At 69.7% G+C, this 20,724-nt stretch overlaps 1 protein-coding gene across 1 annotated transcript; it reads right to left on the bottom strand.

Annotated features, from left to right (window-relative positions):
- Window positions 1–30: 30 nt before the first annotated feature.
- CHLRE_12g489450v5 (uncharacterized protein) lies at window positions 31–20,672 on the bottom strand. Its single transcript, XM_043067894.1, has 6 exons — window positions 20,398–20,672; window positions 20,112–20,246; window positions 19,392–19,853; window positions 15,473–19,225; window positions 5,793–15,349; window positions 31–5,668 (listed from the first exon to the last, which is right to left on the bottom strand). Exons 2-6 carry the CDS (start codon window positions 20,205–20,207, stop codon window positions 1,165–1,167), a joined length of 18,372 nt encoding a protein of 6,123 aa, XP_042918041.1. The 5' UTR covers window positions 20,208–20,246; window positions 20,398–20,672; the 3' UTR covers window positions 31–1,164.
- Window positions 20,673–20,724: the final 52 nt, after the last annotated feature.

Raw genomic sequence — 20,724 nt, 5'->3', positions numbered from 1 at the left:
TGCACGCGCACGCCAAGCCACAATTGCAAAGCAGTTCGCTTGTCAGGCACGTTCTCTGCTGTCCTCCGCCACCACGCATCCCACTGCAGTACTCGTACAACCGCCTGTAAACGATTTCTCAGGCGTTGTACCAGCCGCCTCATGCCTTGACGCCGCAAATTGATGTTGGAATCTGGGAGTATGCTGTACACTCCGGGACTACGCCAACCTGCACTTTGAAGTGACGTGCCGGACTGCCAGCATTTTAGCCAAGCAGCCTCACAAGTCACAACTGACTGTCCCTGAGCTAGGGGCGTGGCCCCTGGCGGCCGCGGTGTATCACGTGCTGTCGGTTATAGCGAGGCAGGGGTGCAGGGAGGGAGCGCCAACAGCCCAACGCTGCCCAGCACGCCGGCCGGCACCATTCGCACACGTGGCTGTGGCCTTAGACGCCTACGATAGCTAGTCATAACATTTACACACTGGCACGACCGCTGTAAATTGCAAGCCAGTGTCTTCCTGGACCACAACGGTGCCTAGGTGCAGTACTTGGTCGTGGGGGCACTACCACCCTCTACCAGGCTTGACCAGGCCTGCCAACGCAGTTGGCTACGGCGTGTCTTGCTGGAACCCAAATCAGTTCTTCTACTCCCTATGCGAGAGCACACAATAACCAGATGAACCTCACCAGGGGCAATGTCAAAAACGTTGTGACGATGCAGATATGACGTGTCACTGCGCCCCAGGGCGGTTCTGGGCGCACCGGCGCTCGCCACACAGTCAAGCTAGGAATCTAGGACCCGTGGCTTTAGCGGCCGCACGAGTAAGCCGGTAAGACCGAGCCGTTCAAGAGGTCACAGGCTCATATATGCTTAGTCCCCGGTAATCCCCCCAAAAGATAGACACTCTGAACCGCACCCCGTACGCGCTGGGGCCCAAGATGGCGAGGCTCCACGCAGCCCGCGCAACCGAAGCGGCACATCATATACATCGCAAGTTGCAGACCATGGGGCGCCTGTAACTTTTATGATAAAAGCTGTTCCTGCTAGGCACCTGGGCCACCTGTTTTGCCGGTAATTCCACAAAACTTGCACTAGCTCTCTGCACGTGATACTATTCTGAACATCTGGACTTGCTTCTATACTCCTGCCCTGAACCCCTCCCAGTCCAAGCCTGCACGCCTGCTCATTCATGCTTGTCACTGGGGCCACCTGCCTCCACTTCCTCCGCTCCCGCTGCATCCACGCTTGCACATGGGTCCTGCTCGTGGCCTGCTGCTGCATCCACACGGCTCGTTGCAGCACTACCCGCCGCTCCTGCGGCTGTAGACGCGACAGCCGCCGCCGCGGCCGCCGCCTGCTGGCGTTGGTACGCCTCCATGGCTGCCGCCGCCGCCCTCTGCGCCTCGAGCTCCCAGCTGCGCGGAATGACGCCCATCAGCTTGCCCAGCTTCCGCTTCATGCGCTTCCACATGCTTTTCTTCTTCCGCTTCTCCCGCGCTGCCGCTGTCTCCGGCGTGCCGAACGCCGGCTCCGACGCGACTGAGCCCTGCATCGAGCCGCTGACGTCACTCGTGGCCGCCAGCGACAGCCCATCCAGCGCCGCCAGGCCCTCAATCGCCGATGCTGCCTCAGAAAAGCCGGCGATGCTGCCAGCGGCGCTGGAGCCCGCGGCACCGCTCTTACTGCCTACGCCCAGCAGTGACTTGAGCGCCTTGGCCCACCTGCTCTTCAGCTTGGCGGTCCGTGAGGTGCCGGTGGAGGACGCGACAGAGCCGGCGCCGGAACCCGCACGCGCTGCACCTGCAGCGCCGGCACCCAGAGGGCCCGACACTGAGGCACTGCCCGGAAGAGGGGCCCCGGTGGCAGCGGCGGAGGACGCCGCTGCCATCGCTTGCGTGACGACGCCTGCAAAGCCCGGTGCACGCGGAGGCTTGCCTGGCGTGGCCAAGGCCGTGGCAGGGACCGGCGCCGACGCCGCGAGCTGGGGCATGGCGCGGCGGCTGCGTGTGATGCTGGCGGCGGCTGCAGCGAGTGCAGCCTCTAGAGCCGCCTCATCCGCCGGCTCGAGGCCGAACTCGTCATCGCCCTCGTCCTCGTCTTCGTCCTCGTCACCGAGGTCGTCTGCCTCCTCGTCGTCCCCCGCCTGGAGCCCGTCGCCACTGCCGGGGTCGCCCCGGCCCTCGCCCTCCTCGTCGTCGTCCTCGTGTTGCGAGGCGGCCGAGGCTGCGTACCGCACGCTCGCTGCCTTGGCAAAGCCCGCCCGTGCAGCCGCTGACGCCGCCACCGGCGCCGCCGGCTCCCGCGCCTGTGGCTCTTCGGAAGAGACAGTGCGCTCCTGCCGCTGACAACCCACTGTGCTTGCCGCTGCGCGATCCTGCTCGCCGGCGTCGGCCTGCTCATCTTCCGCTTCATCTCCCTCCTCTTCCTCATCTTCCGCTTCATCTCCCTCCTCTTCCTCGCCATCATGCAGGTCCGCGGACGCCGCGGCGTAGCGCTGGCTTGCGACGCGCGACCACCCTGCACGAGCGGCACTAGTGTGCATTTCTGCTGCGGCCGTCTGTGCAGCGCCGGACTGCTGCTGCAACACCTCGACCTCCATTGCCTGTGCCGCCTTCTCGGCGGCAGCCGCCTGCTCACCAGGCTCAGCCGCGACCTCGGTGCGGCTGGCGGCGCCTGTTGCCGCGGTGAAGGCGGTTGCTGCCTGCGCAGGCTCCCTGGTCAACTCGGGCAGCAGCGGCCGGGCCTGTGCCTGTGCCTGCCGTTGCTGCTCGGCTTTCGGGGCCTGCTGCGGCTGCTCATCCCGGCAGCTCATGTCCTCGCAGTCCTCTGTGCTGTGCAACGCGGCGTGCACGCCCTCCACCCGAGGGCCCAACTGCTCTTGCTCCACGGCCGCCTGCCCAGCCCTCTGTGGCTGCAGCAGCGCTGCCTCAGGCCCCTGCGGCTCCAGCTCTACAGCAGCGGCGTATTCCCGGGGCGCCGCCGCCACCAGCCCGGCCACCGCCTCAGTCTCCACCGAGTCCTGCGCCCCGCGCAGGGACACCGGCACCGGCGACGGCCTCTGCCCTGCCGCCGATGTTGCGATGCTCAAGGTGACCGGCGAGGGCCCCAGAGAGGGCCCCTTGGCAGCCGCTGCCTCCGGCGTGTCTGTAGCCGGCAGCTGGGGCTGGCAGCGCGGGGAGATGGACGGAGTCGCCTGCACCGACTGCACCGGCGGCGGCAGCAGCGTGACGGTTGCTTCTGCTATGGCCCCAGTGGACGCAGCCTTGCTGCCGGCAGCAGCAGCATCGGCATCGTCGGTACGGGCCTGCGACAGCTCGTCGCCTGACAGGTCCCCGGCGTTCGAAGCGTACTGCCTGAGAGCGGCCGCTACCAGGTCCGCAGCCGCCGCCGACTCAACGGAGTCCCGCACACCGCGCATGGGCACTGGCGAGGGCCGCACAGGAGCTCCTAGGCCAGCCGGCGTGCCGCCGCCAGCAGCGGGCGATAAGCCCGTGGCTGCAGCAGTGGCAGCGTCCGGTGTGTCCGCGGCGGGCTGCATCGGCTGCGGTCGTGGCGACACTGACGGCGTGGCCTGCACTGGCTGCACCGGCGGCGGCACCCGCGTGACAGCTGGCTGTTGCGCCACCGGGGCGGCGGCGGCTGGTGCTGTCGCCGCCTCTTCCATGACTGCGAGCGCTGGACCTGGCGCTAGCGGCGCGGCTGGAGCGCCCGCAGCCGCATCCAGCACAGCCTCAGCGGTAGCTCCCGGCGTTGAGCCCAACGACGGCTTTGACGTCTCTGCCTCCGCCACGGGTGCTATCGGTGCCGCCTGCTCCTCAAGCTGTTCACCGTCCAGCGACAGCGGCACCGCGGACATGAGCGCCGCCCGCGTTGACGCCACGCCACTGGCGCTCACAGCCCGGGCAGTAGCGGCCCTGGCTGTGCTAACAACAGAGGCGTTGGCAGCGCTGCTGGTGCTGCGGCTGGTGTTGCAGTCACCGCTGCGCGGCGGCAGGCCGCTGAAGCTCCCGCTGCGGCTGTTGCTGCCACTGCCCGAGCCCCCGGCGGCAGTGCCGGCAGCGGCGGGTACGCCGCCGCCGCTGAGGCGGTTGTAGGCGTGAGGCGCAGACGCACGCACCGGCGCGCGTCGCAGCAGCGAGGTCGTCACGACCGCATGGCCACCCGGCTTCGTAGCGCTGGCAGCCGCACCTCCGGAGCTGCTGACGCTGCCGCCGGCTGCATCGGCGCTGGCGGCCGCAGGCTTGGCCGCGACGGTCCCGGTGCTCTTGCGCGCCAGACCACCTGCGGGCTTGGGTCTGGCAACCCCCGCCAGGGAAGCCGAGCCCGACACGCTGGGGATTCCGCTGACCGACGACCGGAGGGAGGTGGATGCGGAGCCAGAGGTGCCTGCGGCGCCCGCAGCTGCGCTGCTGCCGGCCTTTGTACGCGCCTTGGTGGCCGCAAGCACCGCCGCGAGTGCGCCACTGTCGTGGGACTTGGAGATCGGCGGCTTGTCCGCCCGTGTCGACGTGCGCCATGGCGGCCGGCACGCGACGTCCCCGGAGACGCTGCTGCTGCAGCTGCCACCGCAGTTGCCGATGCGCCCAGCAGCCCCGGCGCCAGCGCTAGCCTTGAGCGGCGAGTACAGAGGGGGACGAGGCGGCGGCGGTGGCATGGCGGCGCCATCACCTGATGCGCGCAGCTCCAGCGCCGCTGCAGCACGGGCAACCAAGCCATCTGGATTACGCTGCCTGCCACTGCCACTGCCGCTGCCGCTGCCGTTGTTGGCGCCGGCGGCACCGGTGGCCGTGGCTGCGGCAGTGGCGGCGACGACTGCGGCAGTGAAGCTACCGCTGGATGAGCGTGTAAGGGTGGCCGTGGCCGGCTTGGACGCAGCAGCCGTGCAGCCAGTGCGGGGCGCGTAATGGGCAGCGGGGCGGTACATGACACGTGGCCCTGACTGCGGCTCCGGCAGCAGCTCCGGCTCCTCCACCCGCTCCTCAAGCTGCGGCTGAGCCGGCGCCTCCCGCGCCTGTGGCAGCTGCGTGCGGCGCAGCTGCACCCGCGCCGCCTCGGGCGTCGGCGCGGGCGGCTGCGGCGGCAGGCGCTGCGTGGCGGGCGCGGACGGCGGCAGAGGCAGGCGGGAGAACGACGCCGACACCGAAGTGGCGCCGGCGCCGGCACTGCGTGACGACGCCGTGCTGCGGGCGGGCGATCCGGCCGCGAAGAAGGTTGGGATACGGCTGTGGCTGCCCGAGGCTGGGCGGGCGGGCGAAGCCGCGGCGCTGCTGCTAGCAGAGAAGGGCACGCCTGGCGGCCGCGATGGCGAGATCCGGTCAAGCAGCGACATGGCGGCGACTGCGGCGGCGGCTACACTGCTGCTGACGGCGGCCTGCTGAGCGGTGGCGGCGGCGGTGCGGGTGACGCTAGTCGGCGGCGGCGGCGGCAGGTGTGGCGAGCCGAGGCCGCTGTCCTCACTGCCGTCCTCGCTGCCGCTGTCGGCAGCAGCAGCAGCGGGCGACCCGGTCGCAGGCGGCCGCGGTGGCGCCTGGGAACTGGCTGCGGCCGCCGTGCCGCGGTCGACAGCGGCTGAGGCCGGCGTGGGCGTGTCCCGGGCGGTGCTGGTGGTGGTGCTGCTCGCCGCGGCTGTGGGTGTGCCACTGGCGACAGGTAGGCTGCGGGCGCTCATGGTCGGAGGCACGGGCAACCTGCGCGCAACCATGTAGAGGAAGGTTGGGTCAGATCATTACATAACACATTGCACGTGCTAGCGGCGCTTGCCCAGCGATGCGGTAGCGGTATGCCCTACAGCACGACTGCGTTTGTACTTACTTGCTGAAGTCAAGCTTGGGGACGCGAGAGCCGACCGGTAGCGCGCCCAGGTGCTCCACCTCCTCCACCTCCATCTCCACCTTCGTCTCCACCCCCTCCTGCCCTTCCGGCTGCGGCGCTACGGCCGCATCATGCGGGGCGCGCGGCGGCGACGCAGCCTCAAGGTCGTCGTTCTTAGCCACCGCCGCCTGCGCCTCCGCCGCCACAGCCGCGGCCAGTGCACTAGCAGCCGCCGGCAGGCCTGACGCCAGGCTGGCCTCGCGAGCCACGGCGCCCGCCGGGGCTGCGGGGTCAGTGCCAAAAGGATGCGGGTCACGCGCCGAGCTCGTGCTCTGCCGCTCCTCCACGCTGTCCTCCTGCGGTGCCGCAGCATGTTTGGCTGCGGGTACCGCGACGGCGGTCTCGGCGCGTGCAGAGGCCGTCGACCCGGCAGGAGCAAGAGCAGGAGAAAGAGCAGGGGCAGCAATGGCCGAGGGCACCTCGGTGGCTTCGCTGCTGTCCAGCGGCGCTGATGTAGCTGGGAGCTCAGCTGCGACGGCGTCATTCGCAGGCGCCTCCGCAACAGCTTTAGGCAACCGTGCTGCAATAACGGCGGCGTGCGGGGCAGGCTCAGACGACGTGGATTCCGCCACAACTGTAACCTGCGCCGCAGGTGCTGCCGGAGCGCGTCCGCGGGCGGTAGCGACCGAAGCGGCCTCACGCGACATCGGCGCCGAGGCATCGGTAGCAGCTGCGGGCGCAGCTGCCTCCAGTGCCGGCACAGGGGCCGCAGCCGGCGCGGCCACAGCCTCAGGCAAGGCTGCGACCTCGATAGCCACCAGCACAGGCGCGGCTGCGGTGCCAGCGATTACGACGTCCTCCTGCGCTAGCTCCGAGGCAGGAGCAGCAGCGGCGGCCGCGGCAGCAGCAACTACCTCTAGCACCTCCTCCTCCAACGCCTGCCCGACCGCGTTGCCAGTGTTGGCGCTCGCGGCGGCCACGGATGCTGCCTCAGCCGAGACGCCAGCGTCAGCGACCTCGACAGGAACCTCGACTGCCTCCAGCCCAGCTGCAGCGGTGATGGCAGGAGCAGCGCCTGTAGCCGCGGTAAAGACCTCCTCCGCCTCCACCGCCTCCAAACTAGACGCGACAACCACCGCCGCATTGACCGCCTCGCGATCCTCCTCCATCTTCAGCTCAGGCGCGGTCGCAGCGGCGGCGGCGACCATCGTGCCACTCGAGGCATCGGCGGTCTCTGGTGCTGCCACGTCCACCGCAGGTGCCTCCTCCGCGTCCGGCTCCGTAGCAGCAGGAGTGACCGCCTCTGGCACCTCCTCCTGCTCCGACGCCTGCACGACAGTATTGACAGCGATGGCGCCGGCGGCAGTCACCGGAACCTCCACAGCTGCTGTTTCAGCCGACACGGCCACGCATGCAATCTCCTCGGCCGCCTCCGGCTCAATTGCAGCGGTGATGCCAGGAGCTGCGGTGGTAGCCGCGATGGCGATCTCCTCCGCCGCCTTCGCCTCCGGGTCAGGCGTGGCAACGACCGCGTCATTCGCCGCCGCATGAGCCTCCTCCACCTCCGGCTCTTGCGCTTCAGAGGTGGCGGTGGCGGCGGCGGTGGTGATCCTGCCACCCGAGACAGTGGCTGTCGCAGCTTCTGGCGCATCCGCCGCGCTTGCCGCCTCCGCGTCCGCCTCTGGCACCTCCTCCTGCTCCGACGCCTGCACGACAGTACTGACAGCGATGGCGCCGGCGGCAGTCACCGGAACCTCCACAGCTGCTGCTTCAGCCGACACGGCCACGCCTGAAATCTTCTCGGCCGCCTCCGGCTCATTTGCAGCGGTGATGCCAGGAGCTGCGGTGGTAGCCGCGATGGCGATCTCCTCCGCCGCCTTCGCCTCCATGTCAGGCGTGGCAACGACCGCGTCATTCGCCGCCGCATGAGCCTCCTCCACCTCCAGCTCTTGCGCTTCAGGGGTGGCGGTGGCGGCGGCGGCTGTGGTGATCCTGCCACCCGAGATAGCGGCTGTCGCAGCTTCCGGCGCATCCGCCCCGCTTGCCGCCTCCACCTCCGGCTCCGAAGTAGCATGCGTGGCAGCCACATGGCCAGCGGCGCTGTCCGCCGCTGCCTCGTCGGCGCACGGAGGGGCTGCCGCTTGGGGCTCAGCTGCGGCGGCGGCGACTGCTAGATCGGTAGCGCGGACGCCCGCAGCAGGCAGTGCCACCTGCTGCGCCTCTGGGGCGTCCGCAGCCGTTGTGGCCGTGCACACGGCGGCATGGGGCGCAGGGGCCACGCGGGCCACAGCATCCATCTCCCGCACAGCTGTAGCAGTGTCGGCGCTGGCTTGCGCAGCCGGACCGAACGCATTGGCAGCGTCGGCGCTGGAAGCAAGGACGTCGGCAGCAGCAGCAGGCTCGTCATCAGGCGCGACAGCGGTGCCGCCACCCGACACCTCCAACCCCATGCGGGCAGCTACCCGCTTGCGCCGAGCCAGCCGCTTGGCGCCCTTGCTCTGAGGCTGCGGCTCCGGCGCGTTGGCCGTATGCGCCTCCTCCTCCGGCGACTGCATCGACCGCGCATCGGCGTGCTCTGCCTCCGCAACGTTGTCTGCTGCTCCGGCGACTTCCGCCAGCGCTGTGTGCCCAGCCATCTGCTCGTCATCAGCTGCCGTAGCTGCAGGTACGCCCGCTGCGACGCCCGCCCTCGCAGCGGTGGCGCCGGCCTCTTCTGCCGCCTTGCGAGCTGCCGCCGCACGCTTGCGCCGCGCCAGGCGCTTGGCAGACTTGCTCATCTCCTCCGGCTGCGGCGACAAATCCTGTACCGCCCCGCCCGCGCCCCCTGCCGCCGTCACTTGCTGCTGTGGCAGCTCTGCGCGTGCTTCAGCAACCGGGTTCGCCGCGAAGGCACCGGAAGCGCTGTCGGCGGCCCTTGCACCCGCAGCGTCAGGGGCTGCCTCGGCAACCGCAACGAGGTCGACAGCAGCTGTGTCCGCGACCTCCAGCGCACCAGCCGCCTCCACAGCATTTACCGCTGCCCGCGTGTCCTCTCCCTGCACATCCACATCCAGCACGGCCTCCGCCTCCGGCTGCAGATGCTGCAGCGAGCGCAGGGTGTCGTCCGCAGGCTCCAGCTGGTGCCGGGAGGCCTCGGGCACAGCAGCCTGCGCCACGTCCTCGGCCGCAACGGCGCGAGTTGCCGCGGGGCTGTCCAGCGCCACGGTCCCGTCGACTGCCTCATAGTCGGTGCTGCTCGGTGATGCAGCACTGCCCGTCACTACCGCAACCATTGGTGCAGCGGCGACAGGCGAGCCGCACGGCAGCGAGTCAGCGCCAGCAGAGGCCTTGCCCTCTGCAGTCGCTTCAGCGGCCTCAAGCTCGAGCGCCTGCGGTGCTGCGGATGCCGCTGCCAGCGGATTAGCCGATGCCGGGTCCGCAGAGTAGGCAGACATCCCCAAACCGGCGCCAGCTGTTGCAGCAGGGGCAGCAGGCTCCGCAGCCCGGTCAGAGGGCAGAGCCGTGTCGTCCGCAGCCGCTCCCATGACCTCCGCCACGTTGGCGTCCGGACCCGCCGCCGCAGCAGGATGCGCAACCACTGCCTGCATTACCTCAGAGGCCGCTGCTGCGACAGGAGCAGCCTGCGACAGCGTCTGCGGCGCCGCGCTGCGGCTCCAGAGCGCTCCATTGCGGGCAGGTGACTCGTCTGCCGAAGGGGTGCTTACGCCTGCGCTTGCGCGTGCTGGTGCGGCTGCTGCAGTCGTAGCCCACGTGTCGGCGCCCACAGCGTCGATGGCGGTCTCCACACCCGCAACATCCGCAGAAGCAGCGACTTGCAGTGACGCTGCTTCGGTGTCGCTGGCCACTGCTATCGCAGGCGCAGCTGCCTGCAGCTGGGGCGGCGCGGCGTCTAGCAGTGTTCCGGCAACGCAGGCGCTAAAGCCCCGCTCGGCGGGCTCAGCGACCTCCTCAGCTGCCGCCTCCGCCTCCAGCTCTTCCACCGCCTCGTCCGCCGGCTGCGACACGGGCGGGATGCTGCTAGGCACCTCAGTGGCGGCAGCCACAGTGTGAGCATCGGGGACAGAGGCACGGGCGGCAGCGCGGGGCGCAGCCGCCAGCGGCAGCTCGGCAGCCTCCTGCTCCAGATGTGCATTTGCCTTCACATCTGCCAGCTCGGCTTGAGCCACCTCTTCCTCCGCCGCCTCCACCTCGGCCTCCGCCCGGACGACCGCAGGCACGGCGCTGTCAATGCAGACCTGGTCCTCCTCCGTCATGTCGGCTCCGCCTGCCGAGGCAGTGGCCGCGACGCCAGCGCCTGTTGCGGCAGCCGTGGCGAGCGACGCGGCCTTTGCCCGCTTGCGGCGCGCCAGCCGCTTGCCCGCCTTGGACGTCGGCGGCTCGCCTGCCGCTGCGGCTGCGGTCGGCGTGGTGGCGGACGAGGTCGCCAGCGTCTCATCGTGCTGCACGCTAGCGGTGCCGGAGAGCGGCTCGGGTGCCGCTGACTGCTCCTCCAGGGCTACGCAACGGGCATCCGCTGGCGCAGTGGCAGCGGCGGATGCGGAGGCAGTCGGCGCCTGCTCCTGGGCAGGAGCCACGGTCTCGACAGACGCCGCAACGGTAGCGGGCGGCATTTGCAATGAACACTCCTCGCCTGCCAGCACCTCCGGCAGCGCTCCCTGCTGCTCCGCTTCGCTGGCGGCCGCCACCGGCTCGGTGGACTCCTCCACCAGCGCACCCAGAGCCTCCTGTGGTGCCGCTGTCTCGATGTCTGCCGCCGCCTGCGTCGCCGCCAGCTCCTCCAGCGGCGGGTTCAGGCCTTCTGCCTCCGCCGCCGGCAGCACGGTGATGTGACCGCGGGGCGCAGCCTCTGGCCCCACCACATCCGTCCGCGCCGCCACAGCCTCCGGCTCTGCCCTGTCTGTCGCCTCCACCGCGGCCTGCGGCTCCACCGCGCACGTTGGCTCCACCGCCGCCTCCAACTCTACCGGCTCCGCCGCAGCCTCCGGCTCCACCGTGCACCTTAGCTTCGCCTCAGCTAAACCTGAAGCCAGGGCCAGGGGCGGCGCAGCTGCAACCGCGTCACCACCGGCGTCCGCAGTGGCGTCCGCAGCGGCATCTGAGCCGCAGTCCGCAATGGCGTCCGCAGCGGCGTCTGAAGCGCAGTCCGCAATGGCGCTCGTAGCCGCGTGCGGAATGACTGTAGGCTCGGCAGTGGTGACAATGACCAGGTGACGCTCTTGCGATGCCGTCGTGTCCAACGCCACGCCTGACGTGTTTGCATCTCCACTTGCGCTGGGCACGCCGGCGACACCAGCAGCGCTGGCAGCGTCAGCGGCAGAGCCGTCGTCGGCAACCTCGGTGGTAGGGGCAGCAGCAGTGGCCGCCGCTGCGACCGCAGCGGCGGCAATGGCGCGGGCACGTTTCTCGCGGCGCTTAAGGGCCTTAGCCGACCGCTGTGCGACAGTGGGCTGGCCTTGCTGCTCTGGCACCTCCGTGTCTTCTACAGCATCCACTCCTGACGGCCCCGCAGCCTCGTCTGCAACAGGCTCAGCAGTGGAGGCCGCTGCTGCCGCAGCAGCGGCGGCGGCGGCGAGAGCGGCGGCTTTGGCCCGTTTGCGGCGAGCCAGGCGCTTGGCTGCCTTGGACACCGCCGGAGCAGCATCCTCGCCCTGCTCCACCCCGTCCGCCTCCCGCAGCTCAGCAGCAGCTGCCGTCGCTGCTCCAGCGGTCAGTAGCCCAGCCAACGTCAGCTCCGGTGCTTCGCACGCAGCTGCCACCCGCTCCGTGCCGACCGACGCCAAGGCCTTAAGTGAAGCCGGAGTTGTAGCCGCCGGCGCCACAGCTCGCGCGAGGTCGTCCGTGACCCCGTCACGCTGTGACGAGTGCGGCTCCGCGGAGCGGAGCAGCGCTGAGCTCGCAAGTGAGCCCAGCGGCACCGTAACGGCAGCGGCAGCGGCCGGCTCGGCAGCCTCCGCTTCTGCCGCGGACAGCGGCTCAGCAGCCTGCAGCAGCGTGAGACCCAGCTGGCGCACCTCCAGCTCCGGCGATGAGGACCAAGACTCCCCTGTGGCCTCCTCAGACACAGCAGCCTCCGCCTCCGCCTCCACCACCGCCTCCGCCTCTGCCTCCGCTTCCGCTTCCGCCGAGAACACCACCTCCGCCTCCGCCTCCGCCGAGAACACCGCCGGCGCTGGTGTCGCAGCCTCAGCCAGCGCCCCAGCTGCCTCCATCACTTCGGCCGCTTCGGTGGGCGCCGCCGTCGCCTCAGCCTCAAGCGAGGAGCCGCTGCCGTGCGGTGCGGGACTGGACGCCGCAACCAGGCTGATGCGGTTGGGCGAGGTGTCGCGGAGCACGTCGGCCAAGCCGGCTGCGCCGGCGCCGGTGCTGCTGGGCGGGTTGAGCGGCGCGATCTCCTGAATGCGGTAGGACACGGCGGTGAGAGACGCGTCACCGGGGCTGGGCTGCGGCAACAGGCTTGTCGCGGACAGGCGCGGGGTCACCGCTTCCGACACCTGGCCGGCGCCCTCTTGCGAGCCCTCGCCGGCGCTGGCCGCTGCAACGTCAGCGGCGGCTTCCGCCGCCAGCGAAGACACCTCTGCCAGGCCGCTGACGCTGTGGGACAGCGGCGACGGAGAGGTCACGGACGCACGGGGCGTCAGAGACAGCGGTGACAGGCTGGTGATGGACGCGCGAGGCGTGCCCAAGACCGCAGGCGTATGGTGGCCGGAGCTGTGGCCGGGGCCCACGGCGCGGGCCGGCGAGCGGTAGTCAACGCTGGTGAGTGCTGCTGCCTCAGTGTGCGGCCGTGGCGCCAGCGATACGCGCGGGCTCAGCAGCATCACGTCGTCGTGCTGCTGGTGGCGCTGGTGACCGGGATCGGTGGACCCATCCGATTTCGTCAAGGGGTCGCGCAGAGCTGAGGGCGACACGCGCGGTGTTCCAGAGAGCACCTCAGCGAGGCCGCTGCTTCCTGCGCCAGCGCCAAAGACACCGGACGACATTGAGGATGCTGCCGCCGACGGGGCGCGCTGCCGTTCCTTCTGGCCGCTGCCGGGCATGCCTCCGAGCGAAGGCGGCTGGGCGCTCAGCTGACCAAACGGGCTCGTCATCATGGCTTCGCCGGCCGCGTCATCCGTTGCCACGGCCGTGGCAGCTGCAGGTGCAGTAGTTCCCAGGGCCGGTGACGCAGGGGCGGCGGAGGCACGGGCCGGGGAGCGGTAGTCCACATGCGCCAGGCTGGAGGTGCCGAGGGGCGGCCGCAACGAGGCGCGCGGGCTGGCCAGCACGTGCGACGATGATGAAAGCAGCTGCGCGCCGCCGGCAGCTGTGGCTGCATCGCGGGGCATCAAAATTTCTGCAAGGCCCGTACTGGCGGTCAGGGCGATGGGAGCAGCCAGTGGGCGCGCCGTCTCAGTGGTGTCCTCCGCAGCGGCTGCATGTGTGGCCTTGGCAAGCCCGGTGCTGGGTGCGGCCACGTCGGCGCGAGCAGCCTCGGCACCGGTGTCTGCCGCAGCTGTCCGGATGGAGGAGGTAGTGGTGGAAGATGCGATGGCCGGCGCAGCTGTCGCGCTGGCCGTGTCAAGGGCAGTGGTCGCAGGGAGCTCCATGCTGCTGACAACGACTGCAATAGTTAGCATCGGCGTCGCGGCGGCCGTCCGCCAGAGCGCCAGGCGGGACTGCGGTGGCACACCTTCGCCATCCTCATCCTCGTCTTCGCGCATAGCTTCCGTGTCTGCTGCCGCCAGCATCTTTGGCGCTGCCTTTGCGAGCAGGGGAGGCAACGTCGCGAGCGGTAATGGCCAGGGCTGCTGCTCCGAGGCCTGCCTATGAGGGGGCGCCGCGAAAGCAGGTGGCGCGACACCGCTGGAAGCGGTGGGAGCTCCCGGCTCTGGACTATGCACATCCCAGGCACTGCTGGCAGGCTTGGAGGTCTCCATAGCAGCCGCCGCATCGCGGATGGGTGTCGCACGCGCAGAAGTCCAAGCCCCGTCCGACTCAAAGCTTTTGGACTGAACCGGTGACACGGCAGCTGCAGAGTCTGCTGGTGTTGCTGTGGCGGCGACAGCACAAGCTGCAGGAGGCGCATGCCTGGCATAGGCGACGGAGGCTGCGGCGGCTAGCGACGAGGTCGGCAGGGCAGTTAGCGACGCGCGCGACAGCTGCAGGCGGCCCTCTGCGGGTGCGGGTGCCTGGGCGGCGAAGAGCGGCGCGGTGGCGCCTGGGTCTCCGCCCGCAAGCTCCTCCAGGCCACCGCTCGGCACCTGCACCGACGGCACAGGTGCTGCCGGTACCGCAGGCGCCGCCCCTTCAGCTTCAGCAGCCGAGTCCGCCGCATCCGCCCTGACGGACTCGCGCGCCGACCGCTGCTCCGGCTCCAGGAGTGCGGATGCCGGCGACGCCTGGGTCAGGTCGCACACGACCACGAGCGGCGACAGCGCCTGGGCCGACGGCTGATCCGAGCTGCTGGCTGGGGCGGTCTCGCGCTGTATGGACGGCGGCGTGATGACCGCATGCTCCACCTCGACGGCAGCTGCCTCTGCAGCTACGCCTCGTGTGGCAGGGCTTGCAGCGACCACAGCTACTGCCGTCGTAGGCAGTTGCTCGGTGGAAGCATCGGCCGCCTCCAGCAGCGCCCCGGCCTCACGAGGGCTCAGCTGGGCCCCGTTTGGCCGCTGCGGCGCAGCTACGGGCGCGCTGCGCGCAACTTCCTCGTACGTGTTGCTGACCGTGTTGGCACCGGCAGCCGATGTGTCCGCCTCCCCACATTCATGCAGCTCCTGTGCCAGAATGAGCCGGCGGCTTGACATGCCCGCGTATAGACGCCGCCAGGCCGTCTCGCCAGTCGCCGCCGCCATCGCCACGGCCGCAGCCGCCATCTGCGTGACGGTGTGCGACGTCCGCACCGGTACGGCGGACCGGGCCGAGCCATCCGCACGCCCCTCCTCGTCGTCCACAGGCTGGCCTGCAGCCGAGCCTGGCCTTACGCCGCCGCCGCTGTAGAGCACAGAAGCAACCACGGGCAAGGCAATCAGAGCCGCCGTTGCCGTAGCCGCGACTGCTGTGCCCCGGCCGGACCACACCCCAGCCGCGCTGCTGCCGCTGCCGAGCGCTCCAGCACCGCTGCCGAGGTTACTGCTGCTTGCGCGCAGAGCGCGGACGGCATTGCTAGCCGCGGTGTCAACCGCCGCAGCTGCCGTCGGCGACGAGGCAATGGTAGACAGCATGTGGGGCGCCGCGGCAGACATGTGCGCGACCCAGGCGGTCGCAGCAAGCGCAGGTACGGCCGCCAGAGTGGCAGCGGTCGCGATCTTCTTGGGGGACCAGCGCTCAACATCGCCAGGAGAGGACGGATAGGAAGAAGATTCGGCGTAGACAGCGCCAGTCGCATCAGCCGTAACCGCAGCAACTGTGACAGGGCCAGCAGCAGCCATCGCAGCGGATGCGGCGCCGGGAGTGCCAATGGCAGGAAGCTGGGAGAGGATGGCGTCGAGGGCGTCTGGGGAGGCCGGCGGCGAGTCGGCCGGCACAGCGGTGGGCGAGCGACGGCCCGCTGACGAGGAGCGGCTCGCGCCGTTGCCCTGCATTGGATGTAGGGGACATGTTCGAGGACAGGTTGCAACAAGTCCTTGAACTATGCTGGAATGCAGGGGAATTTTGGGGCAACATGTTGACCGCGTCGCCTACTTTCATGCCTGCCTTACCTGTCCAGACACCGATGTTTGACGCGGGGTGCGTGGCACAGAGTGCACGTCGGCCGAGTCCGAAAGGCGGCCACTGATGCCGTCGAGGCTATTGTTGCGACTGTGCCGGCGGCTGCGCGGCGCGAGGCTGCGCCCGCCAAGCCCCAGCGGCGGCGCCACCTGCGCCACGCGCTCCTCATCGTCTCGAGCGACGCTGTTCAAGGAGCGCACGCGCGGGGGCTGAGGGGGCGCCAGGGCTGCGGCCGCGTCAGCAGTCTGCTGCGGCGCATGCAGCGGCTCAGCCAGCGGACCAGCCCCTTGCGGCATTGTGGCGGCCGCTGACACAGCCTCTGGCGCTGGCGCTAGCATTGCTAGGGCGCTGCAAGACGAAGCTGTCTCTACTGCTGCCTCCTCTGTCGCAGTTGCTCCTGCCCGCATTAGCGGCAAGCAGCCTGCGCCTTCCTCCGCCATGGCAGCAGTGTGCCGCTGCACGCGCTCCTCCTCCTGCCTGGCCTCCGCCACCTCCTCCCCGCGCTCCTCACGCCGTGCAGCCTCCTCCACAGCTTCTTGCGCCTCGCCTTCGGCTTCTTCCAGCTCCGACGGCATCTCGCCCAGCAGCACGGCGTCGTGTGACTCCCAAACGCTGCGCCGGTGCAGCGCCGTCGCGCGGGCGCGCGCAGAGGCTGCCGGGTGGTCGGGGCTGCGGGGTGCAGGCACGGGTGCGTGCCCAGCTGCAGGACTGCTGCTGCCACTGCGCTGGCAGGTACCCGCCGCAGAGGCCTGGCTGGCAGGCGCGGAGTCGAAGGGCGCAGCTGTTGTGAACAGCCGGAGCCGCGCCGGCCCAGTCTGCAGCGCCGGCTGAGCTGCAGCGCTCGCGCTGCCGGCGGCAGCAGCTCCTTGGGAGGCGCTGGTGAGGCGGGCGTCCCGGGAGGCGAGTGCCGCGGGCCACTGGTCCCGACCCACATCGGTTGACGCGCCCACTCCAAGTGGCCGTGGGCCGTCCGCGGCAGGGCCCCGCGCGGCAGGGCCGGCAGGGCCCTTGGCCATTGAGTAGGCGGCCACAGCCGGCGGCAGTACGAGCTCGTGTGCAGGTGTGAAGTGGCTCTCGCCCTCCGGCTTGCCGGCGCCGACTGCGGCCGCTGGCCCCTTCGAAGCTTCCCCGGCCACGAGTGCTGCAGGCATCAGCGGGCTCGGGCCCACAGCCCGCGGCGCCCGAGCAAGTGGCACGTCCGGACTGCCGGTACTTGACACGCTGGCGCCGCCGGCCGATGACAGCAGCGACGCATCCCGTGGCCAGTACCTCATCGCCGCGGCGCCCCCGCTGCCGGCGACGGCGCCACCGCTGCTCGCGAAGGAGTGCCGGGCGGCACCGGTGCCGGGCCCTAGTGCCGCGCCGCCGCAGCTCATGGACGTCGTGGATGCTGACATCAGCATTGTGTCGACACTGTCCATGGTCTGGCGGCGGCTGTCCAGCAACAGCGTCATGCAGCTGCTCTGTGGCGACAGCGGCGTCATGAGGTGGGCCGGCGGCGAGGCCGACTGCAAGTCGGAGGCAGGGGACGCAGGCGCGGCCGCGGGGCTGCCTCCGGTGTGAAGCTGCACAGCGGCAGCGGCAGCGGCAGCGGCAGCGGCAGCGACAGCAGCGCCGGCAGCGGCGTCTGGCGAAGCGGTAGCGGCGTCTGGGACGGCTGCAACAAGCAGCGGCTCTGATTCGGGCACCGGTGCCAAGTGCTCGGCGATTGGCGAAGAGCGGGATCCGCCAGACGATGCCGGCCCAGTGCCGGCGGCTGCCTCTGGGCGCGGGCGTACACGCGGCAGTGGCGGCAGACCACGGACCACCGGCAATGCCGTCACGCTCACAACGACGCCAGGAGCGGTAGCTGGTGCGGTGGCCGCTGCCGCCCGCGCCCGCTCTGACAGGGTGGGCGACGGCAACGACGAGGCGACCGGCGAGGCAGCGCCGCCCGGCGACGCCGCATGTGAGCGCGGCTGCGACAAGGACAGACCCACCGCGTCGTCGCCGGTGGCGCTGCCGCCGCCAGCAACGCTGCTATGGCTCTGCGACCTGGCGGTGGTGGCGCCCGAGTTGCCGGACGTGGACGACAACGAGATGGACGACAGCGCGTGCGACTGCAGCAGCGCCAGGCGCAGGATGCTCAGGTCCACGTCAGCTGCGCCCAACTCCACCACGGTAGCTGCCGCCACCACGCCGGCGTCACCGCTCTCGGACAGCCGTGGCGAGCCAGCTGCGCTTATTGCCACCAGGCCGCCACTGCCGCTGCTCGCGCGGCGGCTGCCATTGCTGCTAGCGGCCCCGGAGGCGAAGTTCCGAGCCAGAGAGTAGCGCATGCTAGCCAGCGCCCGCGCGAGGCGCTCAGATTCGCCTTCTGAGGCTGCACCCAGCTCCTCGCAACCGCTAACGCTTATGACGCTGCCCTCGGCGTCTGTGTCGCTGATCGCTGTTAAGTGAGACAGGGGCGGCGCCGCGGCTTGCGCAGCAAACAAGGATGGCTGCTGGTGGCCCTGCTGCTGCTGCCACGCTGTCTGCGGCTGAGGCATGGGTGGCTGCTGGAGCGGTGAGGCTTGGGCCACCCACGGCCTTACGAAGTCACCGAACGGGCGCGGCGTGATGCCACTGCCACCCAGCATGGCGGCTGCTGCCGTGGGTGACAGCCCCGATGACGTGGGGTCCGTGGAAGCCACCAGCACGTGGGCCAGCCACGCCCTAGCACTCAGCGCATGGAACCGGCCTTGTGACTTGCAGGGGTCCTGCAACGGCTCTACCCCTGCAGCAGCTGCTGCAGCCTGCTCCGCATGCCCCCGGTGCGCCGCATGCTCCTGCTGTCCCTGCAAGCCCTCAGCCAGGCTAGCGGCCTTCCCACCCGCCGCCGCAGCCCCCTCGCCAGCAAGCACATCTGTGGCGGCCGGCAGCAGCAGCACCGACGAGGTAGCAAAGCTGCCGGCACGTGCACCGACGCCAGCGCCGGCCCCCGATCCTCCATAAGCTGCAGCCGACGCGGACGCGGCTGCGCGGCTGACCAGGTGTGCAAAGCGCGGGGTGACGGTGGCGGCACCCATGCCCGAGGCCTCGCCGCTCAGGCCCACCAGGCCCGCCATCAGCGTGTTGTACAAGTTGCGCAGCAGCCTCAGCTGTCGGTCCGGCGGCAGTAGCAGGCACACGGCCGCCAGGAGCTGCAGCAAGCGACGCATCCGCGGTCCGGGGCCGTCAGGGCCCCACCACTCGCCCCAGTTGCTGTTGTCCCCATCACCGCCGCCTCCACGCCCACCGCCGCCACCACCACCACCACCGCCGCCACCTGTGCTGCTCTCGCCGCCGCCGCCGCTCTCCGCGGGAACAGTGGGCTCGGGTAGGGGGTCGTCGAACATGCCATACAGCACTGTGCCGATGATCATGCGCGTCTGCGCCACCAGCGCCCCCGACGCCACCGCCGCCATTTCCGCTGCGTCAGCTGCGACGCTCACCACCTCCGAAGTCTGGCTGGCCCCGGGCAGCGCGGGCCACTGCGGGGCTGCCGGCGCTGCCGCCTGTGACTTGCGGCCAAAGCCGCTGAACACGTTGTTGCTGCCAGTACCGCCGCCGGAAGCGCCGCTGCCCGCGCCGGCCTTGGGCGCGGGCGCGGAGGGCGAGGACGGTTGCAGTCCCAGGCGGCGCAGGAGGTCGGAGGGCATGATGCCGGCGGCCTCGGCGGTGCGCACGTCAGCCACGCTGACCTCGAAGCTGGCCAACGTCTGGCGCAGCTCCTCAGCCGTCATCTGCTGGGGCAGTGAAGTTACAGCGGCGATAGGCAACGTCTTCAAGCAAGGCGCATATGGAAGACGGAAAGCCGAGCAAGGTATCCCACATGAGCTTGGCTCTGAGCAATTTAGTACAGGCCCTGGCAAGCAAAGCCTGTGTGCGCCCGCACCAAACTGCACTGACCGGCCTGCCGTTGCCTGACAGTGCCGACACCAGCTCCGCCATGACCAGCACCGACAGCGCCACCTCGCTCATGCGCCCCACCGAGTCCCGCTCCCGCGCCAAGTCGTCAGAGGCCCGGTCCCGAGCTGACCAGGCGCTGTTGCCGCCAAGCCCCCGCTTCTTCTCAGCCGCCTTCGCAGCCGCCGCAGCCGCAGCGGCCGCGGCGGCTGTAGCGGCCGTGGCAGCCGCCACGGGCGCATGGCCGGCTGCGGCCAGCGGCGGGACGGGTGCTTGTGCTGCTGGCTGCGTCGCGCTCTGCACGGCGTCTGCCGCTGGGGCGGCAGGCCATGCTGGGCCTGAAGCTATTGCAGATGAAGCCAGCAGCACATCCTGCAGCGAAGGCTTGAGGTCGCCTACCACTGGCCAGTCCGTTGCAGGCGCGTCATCCGATGGCTCCCCCGTTGCCGGGTTCCGTGCAGATGCCTGTGGGTTGAGGCAGCAGGGGATACGGTACCGTAGATTGTAAAAGTAGAGCCCAAGGCGAACAGCTGACATGCATTGTTGCAGGCAATATGCTTTGATGGGGGATCTGCCAGAGGCTCGGACCATGTGCGCCTCAAACCAAATGTGGTAGACACGAGCGGCAGGCGCGCGTGGAGGGGCGTAGTGGGACAACTTGTCCAGGGGGCGCCAAAAGAGCGCCATGCCGCAACGACACAACCGCATCCTAGGCATACCAACCTGCGTGTGAACCGAGCGCCATGGAGGCCGTATAGATGACCTGACTGGAGCAGTTGTCGGCGGAGGTGGGCACCCAGGGAGCTGCAGCGTGTGCATCGTTGCAGGGGCCCAGGCTCGCCGGTTTGCGCGCCAACCCTGTTTTCAAGCATCGGACGATAGGGGGTTTCGACAGCCAATCCTCTCAGCTATGCAGGTAGAGCAATAGCATGAGAAGGGCGCAAGGCGAGAAGAGGAAGGCAGCTTGCGAGTTGAGCGGGCACTTTGATGTGAATTCCATAGGACTCACCCGCCCTCGATGCTCCTCGTGCTTAGAGCGTTACAGAAACATGCTGAAGTCCATAGCGATTTGTGCAGAGCACCCGCGGACGCATCGTTGGGGGGGGCCAGTTCAAAAAAAGGTTGAGCCAGAGCGCAAGCCCACCAATGCCCCGCTTGCAGTTGCTGCCATCTGCATTGTAATGTTATATTTGTGCTCCTCGCTTTGCGATGTGCTGCTTCAAGAGGATTGAATGGAGTTGAGGCTTGCTCCAAGAAAGTGCCCCCTCTCTCGACAAACTGAATTACTAGGATGCGTTTGATTTGAGTACGCAAGTTAGCCGAGGCAATGCTCGCG

This window comes from Chlamydomonas reinhardtii, chromosome 12, assembly GCF_000002595.2.
Source record: "Chlamydomonas reinhardtii strain CC-503 cw92 mt+ chromosome 12, whole genome shotgun sequence".
Classification (NCBI taxonomy): Eukaryota; Viridiplantae; Chlorophyta; class Chlorophyceae; order Chlamydomonadales; family Chlamydomonadaceae; genus Chlamydomonas; species Chlamydomonas reinhardtii.
Note: the sequence above shows the minus strand (reverse complement) of the source record. Positions and strands in the feature narration are given on the sequence as shown.